Source organism: Petaurus breviceps, unplaced genomic scaffold (genome assembly GCF_028583685.1).
Source record: "Petaurus breviceps papuanus isolate PSGF00001 unplaced genomic scaffold, PetGlider_PUasm1.0 90686, whole genome shotgun sequence".
Taxonomy (NCBI): domain Eukaryota; kingdom Metazoa; phylum Chordata; class Mammalia; order Diprotodontia; family Petauridae; genus Petaurus; species Petaurus breviceps.
In genome coordinates this window covers 2626945-2649835 of record NW_027187309.1, presented here as the reverse complement: position 1 = coordinate 2649835, position 22891 = coordinate 2626945, and the positions used below count along the sequence as shown (strand labels likewise).

At 36.2% G+C, this 22891-nt stretch overlaps 1 protein-coding gene across 1 annotated transcript in view; it reads right to left on the bottom strand.

Moving 5' to 3' along the window:
- Window positions 1–438: 438 nt before the first annotated feature.
- The window catches only part of MYOM2 (myomesin 2), a 155710-nt gene continuing 133257 nt past the window's right edge, over window positions 439–22891 (bottom strand). Inside the window, exons 32-37 of the mRNA XM_069065405.1 lie at window positions 18297–18402; window positions 3746–3909; window positions 3188–3224; window positions 2140–2162; window positions 1934–1989; window positions 439–1224 (exon numbers count right to left, since the gene is read on the bottom strand). Of these exons, the coding sequence (XP_068921506.1) occupies window positions 910–1224; window positions 1934–1989; window positions 2140–2162; window positions 3188–3224; window positions 3746–3909; window positions 18297–18402 (701 nt within the window). The 3' untranslated portion in view covers window positions 439–909. The remainder of the gene's footprint in view (window positions 1225–1933; window positions 1990–2139; window positions 2163–3187; window positions 3225–3745; window positions 3910–18296; window positions 18403–22891) is intronic.

The following is a 22891-nucleotide window of genomic DNA, read 5'->3' as shown; positions in this document are numbered from 1 at the left end:
TGAAATCTGTCCATGGACTCTTTAGTGGATTGTGAACCCCAGGTTAAAACCCTCTTTTTTAGAGAGAATATTAGAATGATCAATTAATATGATCAATATTCCATCTCCCTACTCTGCCTCAGATTGAACATAGCAATTGTTTTAACCTTGAAAGCCTATATTGACATAAACATCTGTTGCTCTCTTAGAAAACTATGATTTTTGTGGATAACTCCCTGTGCCACTTTCAGCTTCCTGATCCCAACCCCTAACAGATGAAATACTGTCTGTAGGTGCCATACAGTAAATGTGATTTACCATCATTTGCCTTCCGGATTGTAAGTGCACCGTCTGCATGCTACCAGCTGTGAAATTGCACAATAAGCCATAATTAAACAAGCAGAGAGAATAAACAGAAGTACTTAGGTGTGATTTGGAATAAGGAGTCCCACAACAAGGTGCCTTTTAAAGCTTTATTAGCCCAAAGCAAGAAAAACAATGTATATCCAGGTAATCTGTGTTTTCAATGACTCAAAAGGCATGATTTCGAACATACTACTGAAAACCAAGACTACCTAACAATAACACTACCAGCATGGACTATGGGTGTCCACACAACCACAACATGCTATTGATCTTAGATGCTGGTTTCTAATAGTGAAACTAATGAAAAAGTTCATTTTCATCTCAAATGACTTTCAGTGTTAGGTATATGTTTTCCTATTAAATTGTTTTTGTTAGTTAGTCGATTTCCCCCATAGAGAGAATTTTAGATATGTATACAGAAGCAAACAGAAACACTCTTCAAAGCATAACCCTAAAACTCTTCTCTATCTGCACAGCACTCCACTACAACATAATTACATACTTCTTAGATAAAGCATTTTGCCTTTTGAGCATTTGCCCAGGTTAACGGGCATACTTCTCTTATTACTCTGGAACTGAGGAGGAAGCTGGTATCAGTTTTGGTTTAGCTGCCTGGGGAGGAGAAATTTCAGGTATCTTTTCACCGTGCTTATACACGCTCACAGTAACATCTATTTTTTCTCCACCATATTTGTTCTTAACGTTGATGCTGTATTTTCCTGAATCCTCGGAGGTCACCCCTTTGATGGATAAGCTGACATACTTCGCTTGTTCCACTTTGGCCACAAAGTGTTCATTGAGTTCAATGTCCTTGTCATTCTTGAACCAGACAACTTCTGGGTCAGGATTTCCAAATACAGTACAAGTCAAATTCAGAGTCTTTTAAAGAGAATGAGTGAAAGGGAAAGAAGATAGAAAAAGATAAGTCAGATGGCATGTCAGTTAAAAATACTTCTATTTACTAAATTATTTTGATTCAATTATCTTGATTGGTGAGAGCCTACTATATAGCTGATGACAGACTCCTGACCATGCTTCACCTCCCCACCCTCTACATCTAGCTTCCTACCTCTTGCTCTGGGAACAGTATACAAAGCAATGCTAACATTCCCTCTAGAAACAGCTTATCAACAACGCTGTGACTCCACATACTATACTTGAATACCTATTCCTATCTCCATCTCATCTCCATTCATTCTCACTCTCTCTCTCCCTCTCTCTCTCTCTCTCTCTCTCTCCCCCTCTCTCTCTCCCCCTCTCTTCCCTTTTTCCTTCCCTCCCTCCCCTCTTCCTCCTCCTCCTCCTCCTTCTTTCCTTCCCTTACTCTTTCCTTTTTCCCCTCTTTCCCTCTCTCTCCTGTCATGGTATTCCTTCAAATGTTTATTGAACCCCCCCCCAGAACACCTTGGGCTAAGCTGTCCTATATATCTAGAAATGGCAGTCATCATGCCACAGGTTTTGAAGTATTCTTATTACACAACAACAAGGAAGAGAAGGTAGATTGCCTTTGGTATCTAAGTCATTTTCATGTGTTCAAAATGGCAAAACGATGAACTCCCTCTGATTGCACAAAAATTATCATTCTCACCTTGCCTTCCATTATAGTTACCACATCAGGCAACCCACCAATCACCTTGCCACGATCTATGAGATGAAAAGAGCAATTATCCAAATGTCATGAGCAGGAATGCTTAAGATTCAACACAAATTCATGCATATGTTAAAATATTGATCTCTAATCAGTGCTAACTCAGACTAATAATTAGCCATGGTTGTCGTGTGAAATATACTTACTTTTCTCTGCAAATGCAGCCGCCCTAAAGATTGGTTGGGAGGAAAGAAGAAAGTTAACAAAAGATAGTATATTGACAAAGAAAATGAATCTTTTATTTATGAAGTTTGAGGAAAATGTGAAGTTATAATTAAAAGAGGCAGAATTAAACCTTTTATGGTAATATTCTGTCAATTCATTGACAAAAATAAATTATCCCTTTCCTGATAACTCCCACCTCCTGGATTGGGAATTTGAAAGCTTTGTTTACCTGATGCCAAAGCCACCAGGTGGAAAGTAGAAAAACTCAACCAGTTGTGTGGTTAACAAGATAACAATTTACATTTGTGGAGTAATTTATAGTTAACAGAGTGCTTTCTATTACCTCAGCTGATTTTCACATGGTTAGATAATGTAAGTCTTAATATTCCCATTTTCTGAATAAGAAAACTGGGGCCCAAGGATTCGAAATGACTTGCCCACAGTTGGTAAGTGCCAGAAGTAGACCTCAAACTTACGTGCTCTGACACCAATGCCACTACTTCATCCTCTGTCCACTGAAGGCCTCAGCAGAGTACAGCATCAACTATCCTCTACTCACAACTAACTAGAGGATCTTTATTGTTTTGAAGTCATGAAGACCTCAACAAATTCTGTGATTCTGAAAGACTGCTCACTCAAACACTTTCTTTCACTGTTTGTTTTAGATTTAGAGTCTGTATCCTGAGAAACCTCTTAAAATAGAATAACTCCTCCCTCCTTTCACCCCATTCCTTTCCCTGGGGAAATGTTTGCCATTACTACAAGCTTTTTTAAAAATCCCAATTTTGAACGTGAATTTTCATAACCCTAAGTTTTGAAATGCATTTATACTTTAATAGAATGTTTCTCCAATAATATGATAAATCATTGATGTTCTTTTCCATTGCCATCTCCATCCCACAGGCTTTCACACCCTAGAAGTTCATAGGTATCATCACAGAAAATAAATTTGACTGGGGGTAGAGGGTGAGTGCTGAGGGGTTGGAGGAACTAATCTTGTGCAATATTAATAAACCATGCAAATCTTACTTTAGTTGTTGGAATTCTGCAAATGCTTCATCAAAAGCTGGAAAGAAATATTTCATCTATTAGTTAATTGTTTCATTGTTATATTCTCTCTCCAAAGGCACCTAAAATCTTAAGTAGTAGATTTTCCTTTTTTAGTCAAATAACAAATAAACAAAAGAGTTACATAAAGTTAATTTTATCTGTGCAAGATCCCAAATTGGTGCTTTGCTACATCAATGTGCTGGTGGACTGACATAGTATTTAAGCATACCTTGCATTTATCTGTGTATATGAGTAGGTTGTACTTTAAGGTCTGCAAAGTCCTTTAAAACATTATTTCATTCGATCTTCGTCATTACCAGTGATATAGGTATAATCATCCCCATTTATGAATAAGGAATTTGTGTATAGCCAGGAAAAATTAAACAATTTTGCTTATACTCATACAGGTAGTAAGTCAGAGGCAAGATCTGAACACTTGTCTTTCAACTCCAATTGAACACTGCCCCTCATTTGGTCCTAAATATGCAAGCCACTAAATATGCAATTATAATACATTCAGTAATTTTAATATCTTACCTTGCCCAGAGAGATCAAGTGTCCTTTGATGGTTATCTTTGCCATCAAATATTTCAAATGTATATTTCCCTTTATCCTTTTCAGTAGGCTCACATATCTGCATCCAGGCCATCTCTTCACTACCCCCAATTCTCATATGCTCACTGGAAGAAATCTTCGCATCTCTTCAGAAATAAATAGAAATACATCTTCATGTTTCATGCCCATACCATAGACAACTTGTTTATATGGTGTCGTATGAGAAATAGTTTCAGAAGAAAAGCAAGTTCTTCTAAGGTATTATAAATTCAACCAGATAGTTTGCCTCATTTGTGGGGAAGGGAGGGTCTGATCTCTAATGTCATCAGTGTAAGGAAGACATACAATAGAATGATGATAAGCAACTTATGATCTTAGAGACTTACCTGGCACTAAAAACTTCAGTGACTTCTTTAGAGTCACACAGTTAGCACACGTCACAGGCAAAACTTAAATATCGATCTTTCTGGTGCCAAGGAGAGCCCTCTATTCACTATATTAGGCAAGGTTTCATTTTCCTCATAATTTTGAACAAATTAGGAATATTTTTTTAAATCACATATCCAGTAGCTTTTTTGAAAAGCTTATATGACAATTTAGTATATGTTGAGTAGAGTAATACACCATGAATTATATATAATATATAAAATATACATATATAAAACATGTGCATATATATGTACATATATACCTAAAAGTGTTGCAGAACTTGCTTTCTGTGAGCTAACATCTAGGTCAGCAAAACCAGTTTAACACATCTAATATTTCTTAAAATAGTTTTATTGGCAGATGCAAGAGTTACATAAACTTAATTATTTTTAAATATAATAATTCCCATCCTATGGAGAGCTGTATAATGGCCAGAGAGGAATTTAAAAGAAGTATGATCCTTCTGTTTTTTGTTTGAGAACAAGATTAGATGATCTTTTAGCCAAAGTTATAATAAAAACATGAAATATTTTTATAAATAGTGTAAATCATAATTTACAGAGTTGTATGGAGCCAGAAAAATAAATATTAAAATTTGGTTTTAGGATTAGAATTTATATAATAATTTCATAGTTAGGACTTGAAATTAACTACTGCCTCATACTTTTTTAGTAATCATTGAAATCTTTATGATTTCATGATACTAGACCTTATTACAATACTTTCATTGACTTGAAAGTAGAGATATGTCTATTTCACCATAGTGCTAGAAATCATAGCAATAATGTACCATCTCTATATAGCATATTGAGGTTTAGATAGTACCTTAAGATTTACAATGTTTCCTCATGAAAATCCTATATAGAGTATTAGTTTTGTCACCATTTTATAGATATGAAAATTGAGAATCAGTAAAGCATATTGGCTTCGACAGGGTCACACAGGTTGTGAATGTCAATGCTAGATTTTGAACATAAGCTTTTGATTCTAAGTGAAAGGCCCACCAGGCTCATTTATTTATCCAACAACAACAACTTAGGCTCCTACTAAATTTCACGATGTTGTGTCTTGACTCTGTAATACAAAAACAGGTATCACACAAATCTTGTTTTTAAGGAATTTATTATCTAATAGAATAGATCATTCTAGTATTTTCCTTGTTAGTGATGGTAAAGTTGCTTCCTCATTAGCTAAGCATCCTCTATTGAAGAAAGGAAATGGAACAGTGATCTCTTTCCTAAACTCTTCTCCTTTCTAGCATTAATAAATTGTTTATTTGTATTAGCTGACATTCATAATCTTTATTGTAGTTCCCCAGTTTTACTATATACATCACACACATTTCTATGCAAGTTACCATTCATTCTGCATGTAAACAAGCAAACAAGCCTTTATTAACAGCCTATTTTCTGCCAAGAATTATCAGGAATTAGAAACAGTGTGGTATATAATGCTTAGATGGTTAGAGTCAGAAAGACCTGGGTTCAAATACCACTTCATATGCACATTAACTGGATGTCTCTGGACAAGTCACTTAATTTCTCTGAGCCTGTTTCCTAAAATAAAAAGTTGTACTCAATGATCTTTAATATCTCAACTAGCTTTAACACTATGACCCCAAGAATTCAACAAGCATTCATTAAGCATCCATTGTATTAAGAGCTGTGCTAAGCATTCAGTATACAGAGACAAAAATAAAATAGTTTTAGCTTTCTACTCTAGGAAAACAACATGTACACAAATAACTAAGTATAAAAATATGCAAAGTAAATACAAAGCAATTTCCTATTTCCAGGGAGTAATGCTTGGGGAGGTCTGGAATGGCCTCATATAGAAGGTGGGATTCAAGGTGAGATATGGAAAGAGCTATGACTCTTACTGGAGGCAGTTAGGTGGCTCAGTGGACAGAGTACTGGGCCTGGAATCAAGACGATCTGAGCTCAAATCCAACCTTAGATACCTACTAGCTCTGTGGCCCTGGGCAAGTCACTCAACCTCTTTTTGCCTTAATCCCCTGAAGAAAGAAATGGCGAAGTACTCTAGTATTTGCTAAGAAAACCCAATAGATGGTATTAGTATGCTATATAGTCCATAGAGTCCCAAAGAGACATACATGACTGAATGACTAAAAAACTGAAGAACATGGCTCTTACATGTAGGGGTCACCTGTTGGATGGAGGACATCACAGGGGGATGATGTGACTTGAAGTGATAGAATGTTCATCTCACTCTAAAAGTATGTGGGATATCCCCAGGAGAGGCTATTTGTCTCGTATACAAAGAGAAAATCAGATGTAATAGCATATTTTTCTATTCATAGTTTTCAGGACTTCCCAGGGATTGAATCTTACAAACAGAATTCAATATGTTTCTGCTTTGCCAATTGATCCCAATTTGGCAGAAGATACTAGGATGCACACAGTCTGCAATTGTTACATATGGATCCACACAAAATAAATTTATGATCTGGTAAGGAAATTTATATCGTCTTACTTTTTTACACTTGGAAATTTTATTGGGCTTATCAAGAATTTAGTTGCAATTCAGGACAGAAATGAGTTATTGAAAAACTATAATTTGTTCCCTAAAGGAGAAGTGCAACAAGAGTTTTTGCCCCCTACCCCAGAATAGTGCAAGAGGTTTTCTATTTCTGACATTAATGACCTTGGATTTCCTTTGCTCTCACAACTTTGTCCAAACAAATGGTACCAGGATTAACTGCAATTTCTGGTTCAAAGGGAATACATATATACATACATACATGTATGGGTGCATATATATTCACACTTAAATGTGTGTAATAGACATATAGATGGCATGGTTAATTCAGCTTCCAAAGCAGACACAACTATTTTGATGAGGCGAAAATTTCAGCGTTATCTGCCCAAAATTCATAAAGATCTCAGCTCTGCCTACCAGGACTAACTAGATAGTACGATGGAAATGATGTTCCATTCCCTTCTGTGCAATGCCTGGATATTGCTCTGGGAGTTGTAATATGGTCCCTGCTCTGCTGGAGACGGAGATGATTTCAATCATGTCTGGGGATTTGCATCTTATTCTACATACTGAGTCAGAGACAGCATGAAATACATGGATTGCCTAAGCCCCCTGTGTTCAAGGTAAGGCTGGTCAGAGTTTCATTTAAAGGAAGAACCAATTACTTTGGTCTGTTTTATTTCATTGCCTCACTCTGAGAGGTTCTCGGGCTGTAAGGTTCTCTTGCTTATCTCACTTACTTTGAATAGATCATCGCCCAGGGCCAATCTATATCCTCAAACACGTTCTGCTATCAGCATCTACAGATTTTTTCAATTCATACAGCTGTTCTTTTGTGTGCCTATGTCTAATATTCTGGAACTCCCTCAGTAGGGGATGGATAAGAGTGGGGGGAAAATGCTTTGAAACTTTAAACTGACGTATTCAGAATCATAGGGGAAAAGTTAATAGAGTTTCTATTTTATCAGTCATGTCTAACATAGTTTTGTTTGAAAGGTGAAATTCATTTGACCTCCAAATTCACCTAACAAAAACTATTGGATGAGCAGATAAGTCAATACTTTGAGACACTTGTGTTCAATTTAACATATATCCTATCCCAATAGGATCTCTTCTTCTCACAGAATTAGTAAATTGCAAGCATTGAAAAATTACTTTTCCTGTGCATTTGTGTTGGAAGGAGAAAATGTTGTTCTTCAGATATTCATTAATATAGAAAAACATTACTGATTTGGAATAAATGTCTATGTGAGGTCACTTGATGAGACTAGTAAAAAATATAATAAAAATGCCATTTATATTTACATAAGAATAAAAATAGCATTCTTATTTATATAGCATCTCAAGTGTTTAGAGTACTTTAGAAAGTGCCCATTTAATCCTCACAACAACAGTGGGAGGTATTACTTTCATTTATTATTATTATTTTCATTTATTTATTTCATTCATATTATTTTCATTTTACAAATGAATAAACGGAGGCAGGCAGATTAAGTGACTTACTTAGGAGTACATAGCTAGTCTCAAAAGTCAAATATGAACTCAGGTCTATCGTGCCACCTACTTGGCCTCAGAGGTTCACTCCAGTCAATGATCTGACTGAAAAAACCGATTGTTTACTATCAAAAGTTCTTTCTATGGTGAATGCATCTCCAAACTACCTTTTGGCTATCACTACTAGCTGTAGTGCAAGCTTGGTTAGGTGAAAACAACACTGTTAGCTCTCTTGACTGTCCACAGAGAAGGTACAGAGATTTAAAGTGACTTGCCCAACATCACACAATTCTGAATCCATCCTAACCTCACTATTCTTTCCCACTATACCATGCTACATGCAAATAGACCCAATTTCTTTGATTTTTGCCTGCCAAGCTAGAAATACCATCTCTTGAAACCAGGGTGAAATTTACTGCTCTCATGTACACAAGTCCAAAAACTATATAACTATCCTCAGGTGCAGGATGGAAATGTCTGGCCCAGCACACACAGAGCAGAAACAGATCCTGGGAGTCCTCAGAAACTTATGCAAAGTCAAATATGATTTAAAAGGGTGTTGCTCTGAGGTATAGAGATCCATCTTTTCCTATTGGAAAGTCATGGGGGGATGGGGAAGGATATAGGAGACAGCAGATTGGGGGAGGGAGTAGACAGTGGGATTGCTGTTTTGGGTGGGTGGGTAGGGGAAAGACGAGGAGAAAATATGTAACTCAAAATCTTATGGAAATGAATGATGTGAACTAAAAATACACATAAAAATGAAAAAAATTAAATAAAAGGGAGTTGCTGTTAATAGGCAAATGATTCTGAAGATTTTGGAATGCATCCTTTGACTGGTCCCAGAAATAGTTAAGCCTTTGCAAGGATGATATATAATGTTTGCTTCCATGCCTTAAGAGGGATATACAGAAACTAGAGTAAGAACAAAAAACAGTGAATTCAGGGAATAAAAAATCATAATCTTTGCTTTAAGGAAGCAGAAAGAAGAGAGGTCAAAGGGGGTGATTTCACAAATGTTTTTGTTCAAGATACCTTGACATGCTGCTGTCATAGAAGTCCTCAAATATGTGACTGGCTTTTGCCATATCATTCACAGAATCTTGGAATTGGAAGAGCCCTCAAGAGACCATTTAGTCAAACCCATATATGAACAACAATCTTGCCTGCCTGCCACATACCCAAATAGTAGTCAATCTTTGCAATTTTCACCCACTACTAAGATCACACTAGCCAAAAAGTAATGTCAGCCACTGCTTGAATACATCAAGTGAGGGTAAATTTACTTACTCCTGGGATAACCCATTCCACTTTAGGATTTCTCTAACTGATAGGAAGTGAAGTTTTCATTTTGTTTTGTTTTCCTTGACTGAAGTTTTAACTTTGCTTCTCTGCAATTTATACCCATGGCTCCGAGTTCTGTACTCTAGAGTGAAGCAGAATAAGTCTAATCCCTCAGGTCTTCAAATACTTAAAGACAGCTATAATGCCCTCTACCATCTTCTCCTCTAGAGGCTAATCATCCCATTTGCTTTAATCAATCCTCATATGGGATGTGAATCTGAAGTCCTTCATCCAGAGACAAATATGATAGAGTTGACAGAGCACTAAACAAAGCCAGAAAGGCCTGAGTTTGAATTCTGCCTCATATTTTTACTCTCTGTGTGGACCTAGACAAGTCAAATCTCTTACCTCTTCAGTGCCTTTGTCTGTAAAATGAGACGTAAGGACTGAATGGCCCCTTCCAACTTGAAATCTGTAATTATATATGCTTATTAGCATACTGATCACCCTTCACTGATAGCAGTTTATGTTTCCTTCCTAAAAGTAACACCAAGAAGTAATACTTGAAATGAGATCCCACCATGGCAGAAGACTTTCTGGCAAGTCAGTACCTTGGAAGAAACTAATCATTAGAGATCAACTGACCTGTCAGTTGCAGACTGGTAGCAATAACCGAGTCCTTCTCCTAATGTCAAAACAGCATTTCAAATAGCAAAGGGAAAGGAAGTAAAGTCACAGATGCAGTTCCAGTCTTACTATTTTCCTTACAACCTGTCACATTCCTACCTTTTCAATTTTCTTCCACTTATACCTTTCTACACACATACTATCCAGCAACACTGACCTTAATGTTTCTCTGAGATGATGCGCTACACTCCATCTCTAGACTACATGCCTTTTCACTGGCTATCCTTCATGCCTGGAATATTCTCCCTCCTCACTTCTGCCTTCTGGCTTCCCTGGCTTACTTCAAGATTGAGCTCAAAACCTACCTTCTACATGAGACTTTTCCCATCTCTGTCTCCTCACTGCTAGTACCTTCCCTCTGAGATTATGTCCAATTCACCATAATTATATTTATATCTAAATTGATATCAATATAGATAATACCATATATGTATGTAGGCATCTTTTTTTGTATGTAGTTATCTCCGTATTGTGCAATTAGATTGTGAGCTCCTTGAGAACAGGATCTATGGGGCCTTTCTCTGTGTCCCCAGTTTCATAGCACACTGCCTGATATATAATATAAATGTTTAATAAATACTGGTTAACTAATTGGTTGTCTAAAATGGCAAGGAAATCTGAGGAGGAGAGTTATGAGGAAGATTGCTGGCTCCCATTCTCCCCATGGGTAACTGACAGCGTCCTCCTCACCTCAAGTCACAAATTATCAGTACATTGCTGCTCCTCTAGGAGAAACAAAAGTGGAGAACCCTTAGCCAAAGTCGTATTCAACAGGACATTGTATATTTTCATCACATCTAAAATGCCAATTACTATTATAGGTCTGATGCATAAATAGTCTAAGTGAAAGCTCCATTAGTTACAATCCCTATATTATTTACTCATACAAATAACTCATTTTTCTTTTTCTTCTATGAGGTCTCAGCAAAACACTCATGCTCTTTTTAGTGACCAATTCTACACTAAGCCCTGTATTGTCAATAACAGATGAGCAATTCTGAGGTTCAGCCATTTCTGGATGATATATTAATTTCACCTTTGAGCAAGACAACAAAATCCTTCTTCAGAGGCGCATTTTTTGCTGAGTTTCCTCATTGTTCCCTTCTAACTCATTCAGAATAAGTTTCCAATCCAAGTCTTAAAGTGGTATTTTCAACATTCCTTGACATATTACTCAGCATTTTAAACCAAAGAACAATTGTCCTTGCTTGCGTTAGCATTTCACAAAATTCTCATCATGCTCTATTGATTTAATGTCGCACATTAACGAAAAACATTCTGGTGTCTGTGTAGTACACCTTCAACAATTACATTTCACTGGTATCCCTGGTTTTTTTTAAGGCAGTGTACATGTAGCCTGACAAGGAAGAGTCTATTTTGAGGGAGGGAATGATCTCACATTATTTGTTAATTTGCATTTGTTAATTTGCTCTTCCATGAAATTAGTTTAACGGTTTAAATAAACAAGCAAACAAACTAAAATATTAAGTGCCAAGGAAATGTTTTAACATATTAACAAAGCTTAGTGGACTTTCCCAGATGTTGGTATGCTAGATTTTCTGAAATTATTTTATATTTGCATATTTTATTATATTTCTTCAGACCTGTCAAATGGAAAAAATATCTAAAACAAAAATAAAAACACAGAACACAAACATTTCAAATTTGCACCACTTACAGATTTTTAAACATCATCATTGTATATAAGTATATATGTACATATTTAAATTATTCAAGGACTTGAGAATTTGGGGATGTTCAAAAGACATTATTAATACAATTTGGTGTTTACAAAAACATCGCAAAACAATTTTAAGCATCCAGCTCTGGGGAAGATTTGACCTAATTTTTTTTAATTTAAAAAATACAGCCATTCAAGAAAATCTGAGACAAAACTTTTAGTAAAGTGGCCTGGAAATACCTAAATATCCATAATTAGCAGCTGTGCTGTTTGTTTTGTTTTTTTTTCACTATTACTTATTAGAAATTCAACACTATGTAATGCAAAGGAAGTTTCACATGTGTATCACTTTGTAGATTTGCTTTTACCTAGATGCATACATTTTTGAGTGCCTCATCCCCATCCTCAAATAGATCATAAACTCTGTGAATATGAAAACTACCTTATTTTTGTCTCTAGATTCAAACACAGTGACTGGCACTCAGGAGACACGGAAACATAGCTCTATGTTATAAAAACACACTACTGTTATAGAATTTGTTCTATGAACACAATAGATTGAATGTTTATTCAGTCAAAAATTTTTAATTGCCTAATCTATGTCTAGCAATGACTGTTATAGGTGCTGGGGATACAAAGACAGAAATGAAGGGATATGGAGACACAAATGAAATGTTATCTACTCTCAAGGAATTTACATTCTACTGGGGGAAGCATTCTATTCTGGTCCATCCCATTCCATTATTCTACAGGCACTTATTAAATATCTATTCTGTTCTAGTCACTGTGTTACATACATATGTCTCTATGTATGTACATATACACATATGTGTATATTTATATACATATTCATATGAGTGTATATTATATATGCTTTGTGTGTATAAATACACAAAGTAAATACAAGATAATATCTAGGGGTGGGCACTAATAGCTGAGATTGGATGAGGAAAGGATTCATGAATGATGTGAATTTATTTTATATGGATGCACTAAATTGGACATAGTATACCACTTGGCTGCATATACAATTCAGTGTTTGTAAATCTTACACCTTTTTTTTAAAGGTTTCTGGTACAACTTCTATATGCAGATCTACTGACATATTCTCTTATTCTATCTGTCTATCTGTCTCTCTCTCTTTCTAAAAAAATAAATAGTGAAATACTGATTCTTCCCTTTGAAAGAAAGAGGCCTTGTGGGTGAGCAAGGCCAGGTCATAAATGAACACCCTAGGATATCCTTCCAGGCTTCCCTGAGTAACTCTGTGAACCCACAAGTAACTGTTTTGGTGTCTTCTCCAGCCACACAGTAGATGGTATAACTGACCCTAGTATTTCCAAATCTTCCCCATAGCATTTGCTGTGTCCACTTTTCATTTCATGTTTATCCTATGTTATATAGCTACTTAAATATTCCAGCATAGGAATTCTTAAGTAGATAAGTGACCTAGGTAAGGTCACTAAGGAATATGAACCTTGTTTCATAACCCTTCTAATATTTAACAGTGTCTAGTACAACTTGTACACAGTAAGAACAATGTCAAAGTACTTATGGATTGACTTACAGAAGAAGCATACTTCTTGACCCCCGTGAGACAGGTTTCTTGTCTGGAAATATGAATGGTGTGTATTGGCTTTGTAAATAGCATGGAGCACTACTGCCATCTGAGTCTACAAAGGATTACTTTACTTTTATTGTCAGTATAAAATTGTCATTGGAGAAGAACTGAGCTAAGGACTGGAATCTGAGACCTCCTAGGGCTACCCTGTATTTAGTCTCCTCATCCTTACCACATATTGGTGATAATCCCCACCATTTGTGGCCTCCAGTGTCTACCATAGGAGTGAAAAGAGGGCTAAAGGTGAAATGCATTATCTCAAGTGACTTTACATGCATCATTTTATTTGGTCACTCTTAAAATACACCACTCTACACACTAGAATTGTTGGCTCCCTTATCTTTCCACTATACCTGCCCTGCTTATCTTCAGTGATTTAGGACACACACACACACCCCCATCATTCACCTTCTCTGTTCCAGAGGACAAAACTGTATAATTGATTCTATTATACCCATTATTGACAGAGTACACAACTATCGTGTTATCTAAATTCCAGTGGGCTCTGAAGCACTATAACTTTTTTCTTCATCTGATTTCTATCACACTCAATTAGCTATTCCTAACCTTCTCTTCTTCCCTCAAGCCCTCTTCACACATAACCTCTCTCCTTCTCATCAAATGCCATGGACTCTTTCTTTACTGAGACAATTGAAACCATCCATGACAAACTTCCCATAGGGCATCTAGGTAGTGCAATGGATAGAGCTCAAGTCAGGAAGACTTGAGTTCAGATCTAGCCTCAAACACTTACTTGCTGTAAGTCCCTGGGCAAGTCACTTAGCCCTATTTGCCTCAGTTTCCTCTTCTGTAAAATGAACTGGAGAGGGAAATGGCAAGCTACTCTAGTATCTTTGCCAAGAAAATCCCAAATGGGGTCATGAACAACCAGATATGAATGAAAAATTACTAAATAACAAATAATGAACTCTCCATACCTTATCCTATATACCTCAAACACCTTTATTTTCAACCATCCCTTTATTCCTTTCTCTTTTTCTTTCTTTTTTTATCCTTACTTCCTTCTACCATCCCTTCCTTCCTATTTTTTCTATTTCTCCTTTCTTCTTCCTTTCCTTCCTTTCTTATGTCCCTTTATCTCTGTTCTCTCTGTATATTTTTTGTCTCTGCCTTGTATCTGGCTTTCTCTATATCTCTTTGTCTCTCTGTCGACCTCTCCCTCTCTCTGTGTCTCTGTCTCAACCAATTGATTGAAATTGTTCTTGCAAAGGTTTCTATACTCTCTTAATTACCATATGATAGGCATTTAGTATCATAGATTTGAAGTCAGAATAGACTTCAGAGATAACATAGCTAATAAGTGTCTGAGGCCAGATTTGAACTCAATGAAGGTGAGTCTTCCTGATTTCAAACCCAGTGTTCTATCCACTGAGCAACCTCATTTTTTTACACAAAGTTTGAAAATCAACTAGAGCAACATATAGCACAAGATGGTGATTAAGTTGAATTTTAATAAGGAATACATCAATATTTTTAAATGTAAGCAATTAAAGTTTTAAATTTTTAAAGTTTAGCATTTATACTTCTGAAGTTATTAAAGAGTAAAATCCACTAGGACTTTTGGCACACCCTATATAAACTCCTCATCTTAGTATTTAAATCCTTTCACAACTTGGATTCAATATATCTTTCTAGATTTATACATACTACCTCTCCGCCCCCAAAAAAAACTTACATGTCCCAAATTCCAGATCAATAAACAGCTTGCTGTTCCCTGATCTCATTCTGACACCTCCTCTCTCTATACCCTCATGAAGGTCTTCTTCCATGGGTGAAACTTGATTCTTCCATGTCTCCTTCTATTAAAATCTCTCTCTTCCTTCCAGATCAGTCTCCTCTGTTAAGTCTTAGCTGATTATCCCTAGATAAATGATCTACTCCTCTTCAAATTTCCCCATGGTACTTTGGCTGAATCCCTTTCAATATTTCCACACTCTACATTTTGCCATATTTTTGTTTATGTTCCATCCTCCCTTATTAGACTGTAAACTCTGTAAACATGACCTATATTTTGTTGTTGCCATTTTACCTTTGAAGTTCCAGTGCTAAGCATAGAGTTGTGTATATACTAAGTACTAAAGAAAAGTACTAAATTGAATTATGCACCCTCATGAATTGAGTAAAATGTATATTTCTTCCTTAACAGGGTAAATTGGACTCATGTATTGTTAGAGGCTTATTGACTTCTCCATTCCTTGGCATAAATAACAACTATAGAGCAGAATATTATGCAAAGTTTGATTTAGTAAAGAATGTATTTCTACCCAGCTGTTTTTCTTTCCTTAATATTTTAAACCATCATTTCATGGCAACATATACAAACTTAGCTATGAAAAATGGTCCATGGATTCTATGTGATTGACAATGTTTGAGAGAGAAAGTTTATAATATTTCACTAGCTAACCCTTAGAAAGGGCCCTATCAAGAGTGAATATAGTGGCATTATAGGGAGTTTCCAATGTCATTTTCTTTTTTGTATTTTTCAAGTATATTATCACATAGACATACGGGTTACAGCACAACTGAGTCATAGAAAAGTAAATTAGCTCTCCATTTGCAATCCTGCATATTATCCTCATGTTTATATGACACCATCTAAAATCACATAGATTTTGCAGTAAGGAAATTATCATAACTACAATGCATGGGTAAATAGACTTTCCTTTAGTGTAGCATTGGACTGTACCTCTTTGGGATACAAAGATGGCAAGGACTTTTGGGAGCTATGAATTTAATCTGTAGGCCTGATGATATGGTAGAGGCATGAATCTAATCTAAGAATGAGTAGTATGCAGAGACTTGATATTATAAATATTTGACAGCAAATTAGACCAACAGAGGCCCAGTTGTTCATCCCCAAAATGAAACAGCAGTCTACAATTTTAATAAAAGATTCTTCCCCATGAAGATTTGGGGTGGATAGATGACCATAGAGCAAATGATATGAAATACAGAAAGAGAAAAGATAATCTTCTTTATAGGCAGGTGCAATTTTGTTTTTTGTTTGTATTGGGGTGGGTGATGGTAGATATTTTAGATCAAATGTCATATATGCTTTTTGGTATTAATCAAGCCTTGGCAAAATAGCAGACTGGAAATACAAAGCATATTTTTTTAACCTTTATTTTGCCATTAACTTGCTAACAGAACCCTGGTTAATCTTTAAGAAGCAGAACTTTTGATTGACAAATTTTAAGTCAGCAGAATTTATCTTCGGCACTTTTAGAATTCTTATGCCCTTCCTCTCTGCTTCAGTGACTCTACTTAGATGCCCAATATCCACTCCCAGCCCCCCACCCCCACTACATGGTCAAATATTCACACCAAAGTGTAAATATTGGGTAAGAGTCTTCCCAGTAGTGTTGGCATTTTAACAAGGGACAAAGGTAAGGTGGAACTTCAGGAATTGACAGAATTACCTGGGGAGAAATATATGTAGAAGCAGGAACCCCTCCCTAGTACCCCTGTACAAACTACAGAATTTCAAGAGACCTCAACACATAGGTGACTAAGAATTTCCCATATATAGACCTAATCCCTTCAAATGCTTTGTGCAGAATCCTTAAAGGAAATATAAGATAGCATTATTTAAGCTTAAGCATTGCATTGAAGCTTAATTTGAGTGGCTGCTTCTACTATATAAGAAACCTTTCCTAATCCCCTTTCCCCCTGCCACAGGCTGGCACCTTCACCAACTAGTGAACAACAGTTACTATTGACTCTACCTGCTCATGATTATGATTATAATGATTATGAGGATGGACAACTAGAATTAATGTTGATAAAGCCACCTGGAATAATGCACAAATCCATGAAAAGAATGCCTTGCCTGTATGCTGGATTCCTGAGAACCACAAAAAAAAAAAAAAAAAACAACAGGGAATCCATCTACAAAGGATCTTGCTCCTAGGCACATCCCAGTAATGTTATATGATGAAGATGAAAAAAAATTCGATCAAAGGCAATCAGCACCTCTGTTTTAAGCAACAATTCTAGACTACAGTGTGCATAACGAAAGAGTAAAGGAAACTGAAAATAACTGTAGAAAGTTAGAGTATTCGTGGCCTCCTAAATAACACATATACAAGGTATCAACATCCTAAGTAATAGATTTCTGAGACTGAAAATATCACAGAAGCCATACTTAAAACAAATGATTGAACAGGAAAAAAAAACCTTTAGTACCCATCAATGTGGTTACTTTCCCAATGGGACAGAGCACAAAGCATCCATAACTTCTTATCCTATACCTTACTCCCATAAATCCTACTTAGAGAAACCACCTAATGCATTAAAAACATCACCTCTAGGTCTTTTAACCTAAGTACTACTAACTTGGACTGTCCAACTTTATCTCCACACCCAACTGGTCTACCTCTTTTGCTGACCATAAAAATTATGACCTAAAGAATATCTTAGGTATAATTTCTTGCATATGAGTCACTACTGGCAATATGCTACAGATTAAGAGGAATTATCCAGTAAACACCTGTCATAATAGGCATGTGGGCAAATATAAAACATTTGTCCTTCCATAAGTAACTAATAAATGCCTGTTGGTCTAAAACTTCAGAATATTTAGTTGTATATATATATGTAACTTGCCAATGAGGTGTTTCCTCCATTCAAATATATGAAGGACAAGGGCACATAGAGGGTAAGTGGTATATTATACAAGGATGACATCTGGAAGTGAAACTGAAAATTTCACATTTTCAGTTCTGTGCAGCATTTACTAGTAGCAACCCTTTCCCCCATGGGCTCTGCTAGGGCTACAGCCTATTGCTAATGTGAGATTTATGCACTCATTTACTTACTTGTGATACCAGTTCACTTTCATTTCCTCTGTAAAATATTTCATGAAACACTGCAGCCTTATCCCTTCTGGAGTACAGAGTATCTTTAATGGAGAAGCAGATGCGCCTGCAGAAAAGAACACATATTTAGACCTGGGGGAAAGAATATGAGCAGTGAAAACATTTGTGTTAGGGCCAGATTTTTCGACTGTGACACTCAAAATTCTCATTCACGAAACAAATGGGGATTCTTGCATATTTTAAGGTTCATTCCAATGCAAATGTGCATTCTTCTATATTCAAACAAAATTCATTCATTCACTCATTCAACAAGTGTTTACCATGTACCAACTAGATACATGAATAACCCCAGTCTATGCATTGAAGAGTATCACACAGGATCATATAATCAACAAATTGAAGAATTTCAAGGGACCTCAGATAATCTACCTCAACACATAGATGATTAAGAATCTCCCATATAATATAACCAAAGAACAGCAATCCAGACTTTGTTTACATCTGGGAAGAGCAAACCACTACCTCCTAAGGTGGTACGTTCTACTTTGGAATTATTCAAGTAGTTAGTAAGATTTTCCTTCTATCAATCCCTCTTCCACAAGTCAGCCCTTCAACTACTTGAAAGCTATTCCAGAATTATCATGTCCCCTCAGAATCTTCTCTTCTTGAGACTAAATATGCTTAATTCCTTCAAATGCTTTGTGCAGAACCCTTGTAGGAAACATAAGACAGCATTTTTTTTAACTTAAGTTTTGCATTAAAGCTTAATTTGTGTGGCACCTTCTATGATATGAGAAAACTTTCATGATTCCCTCTCTACCCACCAGATCTGGTAGCTTCATCAAAATATTCCCTTGCATTTTTATGTATATTCATATTTATTTATATACATAATAGAAATATATAGATATAACCATATAATATACTCATAGATATGTGTTACTGAGTCATTTTTCAGTCATGTCTGATTCTTCACAACCCTGTTTAGGATGTTCTTGGCAAAGATACTGGAGTGGTTTACCATTTCTTTCTCCAGCTCATTTTGAAGATGAGGACTAAGGCAAACAGGGTAAGTGACTTGCCCAGGGTCACACAGCTAGTAAGTTTCTGAGGCAAGATTTTAACTCAGAAAAATTAGACTTCCTGACTCCAAGTGACTGTCCACTATTCCACCCAAGTTGCCCTATTCATAGATATATACACGTTGTTTCCTCCAGTAAAATATAACTTCTTTGACAGCAAGTACCATTTCACTTTTGTTTTTATATTCCTACCACATAGCATAGTATCTAGGACATAGTAGGCACTTAACAAAAGCTTGTAGATATTTTAACTGTTTCAAGGGACAAATGAAGTGGTTCAAAGGACTTGGGTTTGAATTCTAATCTTGCTTTGCATGACTCTGCTTCATACTATTTTTCTGCCCAACTCAAATCATTTTCAAAATTCATCTCAACGCTATCCTGCCTTTCTGTATTGGCTTACAATGTCTCCTATTCCTGGAACATATTTCACCTCCTTTCCAATTCCACATGTTTCTGTCCCTCAAGTCCAAGTTCAGATGTAATTTTCTGCAGAAAGTTTTCCCAAATGGAAGTGATCTCTCCTTCCCAGATTTCTCATAGCTCTTTGTCTATACCTCTCCAATACTTAGGGGCTTAATAAAATGTTCTGTTTCAGCTCTTCATTTGCTTCTCCAAATAAGTGGAAATATCCTGAAGGGCAGAAATCATGATCTATTCATATTTGTATCTCTCGATACAGAGAATTGATCTTTTCTCATCATAACCTTTGGATAATTTCTTCACCTTGAATTAGTGGCACTTGAGCTCAGCTTTGATGGATGGGTGAAGTTTAGACAGTCAGAGAAGGGGAAGGTGGCATTATAAACACTAACAATGATATGATGAAAGGCAAGAAGGCGGGAATATGCATGGCATGTTTGGAAGACAATGAGTTGCTTGGCTTGGCTCAAGGGGAAGGTTTGTTTAGGGAAGTAATAGGAGATGAGGCCGAAGAGAAGCCAAGCAGTGAAGAGACTAAAACTCCAGGCTGAGTTTGTACTTCATTCTATAGGCAATAGGGAAATGCATTCTAGTTACAGCATAGAATAGAGATCAAATCAAGTTAAGAGCTGTTAGTAACAGAAAGGAGTAAAGATCCTGATTAAGCTATTTACTATATGTGTGACTTTGGGGAAGGTTAGTCATTTGACTTTGCTAAAAGCCCTGGCTTCCTCACTTATAAAGTGAGGGTGAAAAGATAAGTTTAAATGATTTCTGAATTCCCTCATAGGTCCAAATCCTATGACCACATAAAGAATCAAAAGAATTTGGTAACTGAGTCAATATAGGGAAGGTGTAAAAAAATGAGAAAGAGGAGGAAGAATCAAAATTGATTCCAAAATCATATAACTAGGTGAGTGCTGAATGACTATCACATTGATAGAATTAAGGAAGTTAGAAATAGGTGAGTTCTGGAAGAATGTGGTGACTTTGGTTTTGTTTTTAACTGTGAAGTCAAGAAAATGTATAGTGGACTATTGGAGATTTAATAATGTGACTCAGACAAAAAGTGAGAACTGGAAATCTAGACACAGGTTAGTGCAGCATCACAAAAGCCAAGAGAAAGATGAGGTGGTCAACAATATCAATGCCAAAGAAATAAGAAAAATGAGGGCTGATAAAAATCTTTGGATTTGACAAAAAGGTCATTTCTTGGTTACTCTAGAGAAAGAAATTTCAGTAGGTGGTGAGAATGGAGGTTAAAAAGGAAATATAGGCAGCAGATTTAAAATATGTATATATATATATATATATATATATATATATATATACATACATACATATATATTGGAAGCCAATATAAGCAGCAGTAGTTAGATTAGAGAATATCAAAAGTATTTTGTTTTTCCTTTTCCAAGATGAACAAACAAGAAAGATGAAGGCAAAGAGGCAGAAGCCAGTGCCAAGGAAGCATAAAAGGTGCTGGTGAGTGAAGAGGTAAGTATGGGATAAAATTCCTTTGGGAGGAATAGAAAAGGAATCCAGGGATCAAGTCCAGGGGTTAGTCTTAAAGAGGATATATATATATATATATATATATATATATTTCCCTCTGGGATTAGGGACAAGTTACATTAGCTGAGTATTAATTATTGTTCAATCATTTCAGTTGTATCCAATTCTTCATCACCCCATTTGGGGTTTTCTTGGCAAGGACACTGGAGTAGTATGTCATTTCCTTCTCCAGCTCATTTTACAGATGAGGAAACTGAGGCAAGCAGGGTTAAATGATTTGCCCAGGGGCACACAACTAGTAAGTGTCTAAGACCAGATTTGTATTTCAATTATAGAATCAACCAAGTTCTTATGAATCAAATTCTTAGTACAGAGATAGTACACACAATGAACATAAAGTTCAATTTAGAGTCACCCCATTTCAAAAATCATACCACTACAAGATGGAGGAGAGATGCTACATAACAGTTAATGTGAAAAATATCTAGGAGCTTTCATAAACAAGTCCACTATGGCAGGTAGAGTGAGAGGGAATGCTACAAAGGAGTAACTAGAGAGACAGAGAGGGAACTAGGAGTTTGTGGTGTCTAAGTATAATAGCAAAGGGAATGAGCAACTACACTAAGTGCTAAGAAGAAGTTTGACAAAAGCTCAAAAGAGGGTACTGCAATGACTTGATAATAAGAAGACATTGTTGACTTTTGAGAGAGCAATTTCAAAGAATTGTCTCCTAACTGTACTTGGGGGAGGGAGGGGAAGGAAGAAGGGGGTTTGTACGAGCCTATTCCCATTTACCATTTAAATGCAGGGAAAAAAATACTTTCCTTGATCTCAAATTATAAGTGACAAAGAAAATAATGCCAGTGACCTGAGTGGGTTAGATCACAGTGTAATGGAATTCTTCTATTAACCTTCCTGAACAGAGTCACATATAAAGATCTTACTACAGCCTTAATATGATACAGTGTGCCCTCTTTACCTCTCTGATCAAAAGACAATTCGGAATGTTTTTTTTTCCTTATACTTTCCATCCCTTCTCTCAAGAAATGTCTGGACAATAGGGAAAAAGTGACCTGGAATACTGAAAGCTTGCTCAGGTAACTAAATGTAAAGTCTGCCCTACCCACCTCCATTTAACTGTGATTACTTAACACTAAAGACAGAATCACTTAATATCCTGTGGTTCTATTTCCATCTTTGCAAAATGAGAGAGTTGGGTTAGATAATCTCACAATAGTTAATTAGACTCAGAGTATTTACAACTAGAAACTAATCCAACCCTCTCATTTTTGTAGAGGAAGAAATTGAAATCCTTAGAAGGAATGAGACGGGGGTGGCTAGGTGGCACAGTGAGTAAGAGCACTGGTCCCTGAGTCGGAAGGACCTGAGATTGGTTCTGGCCTCAGATACTTAACACCCACACACACACACAAAACAAAACAAAACAAAACAAAAAACTGGCCATGTAACCTTGTGCAAGTAACTTAACTCCAATTGCTTTTAAAGAAGAAGAAGAAGAAGAAGAAGAAGAAGAAGAAGAAGAAGAAGAAGAAGAAGAAGAAGAAGAAGAAGAAG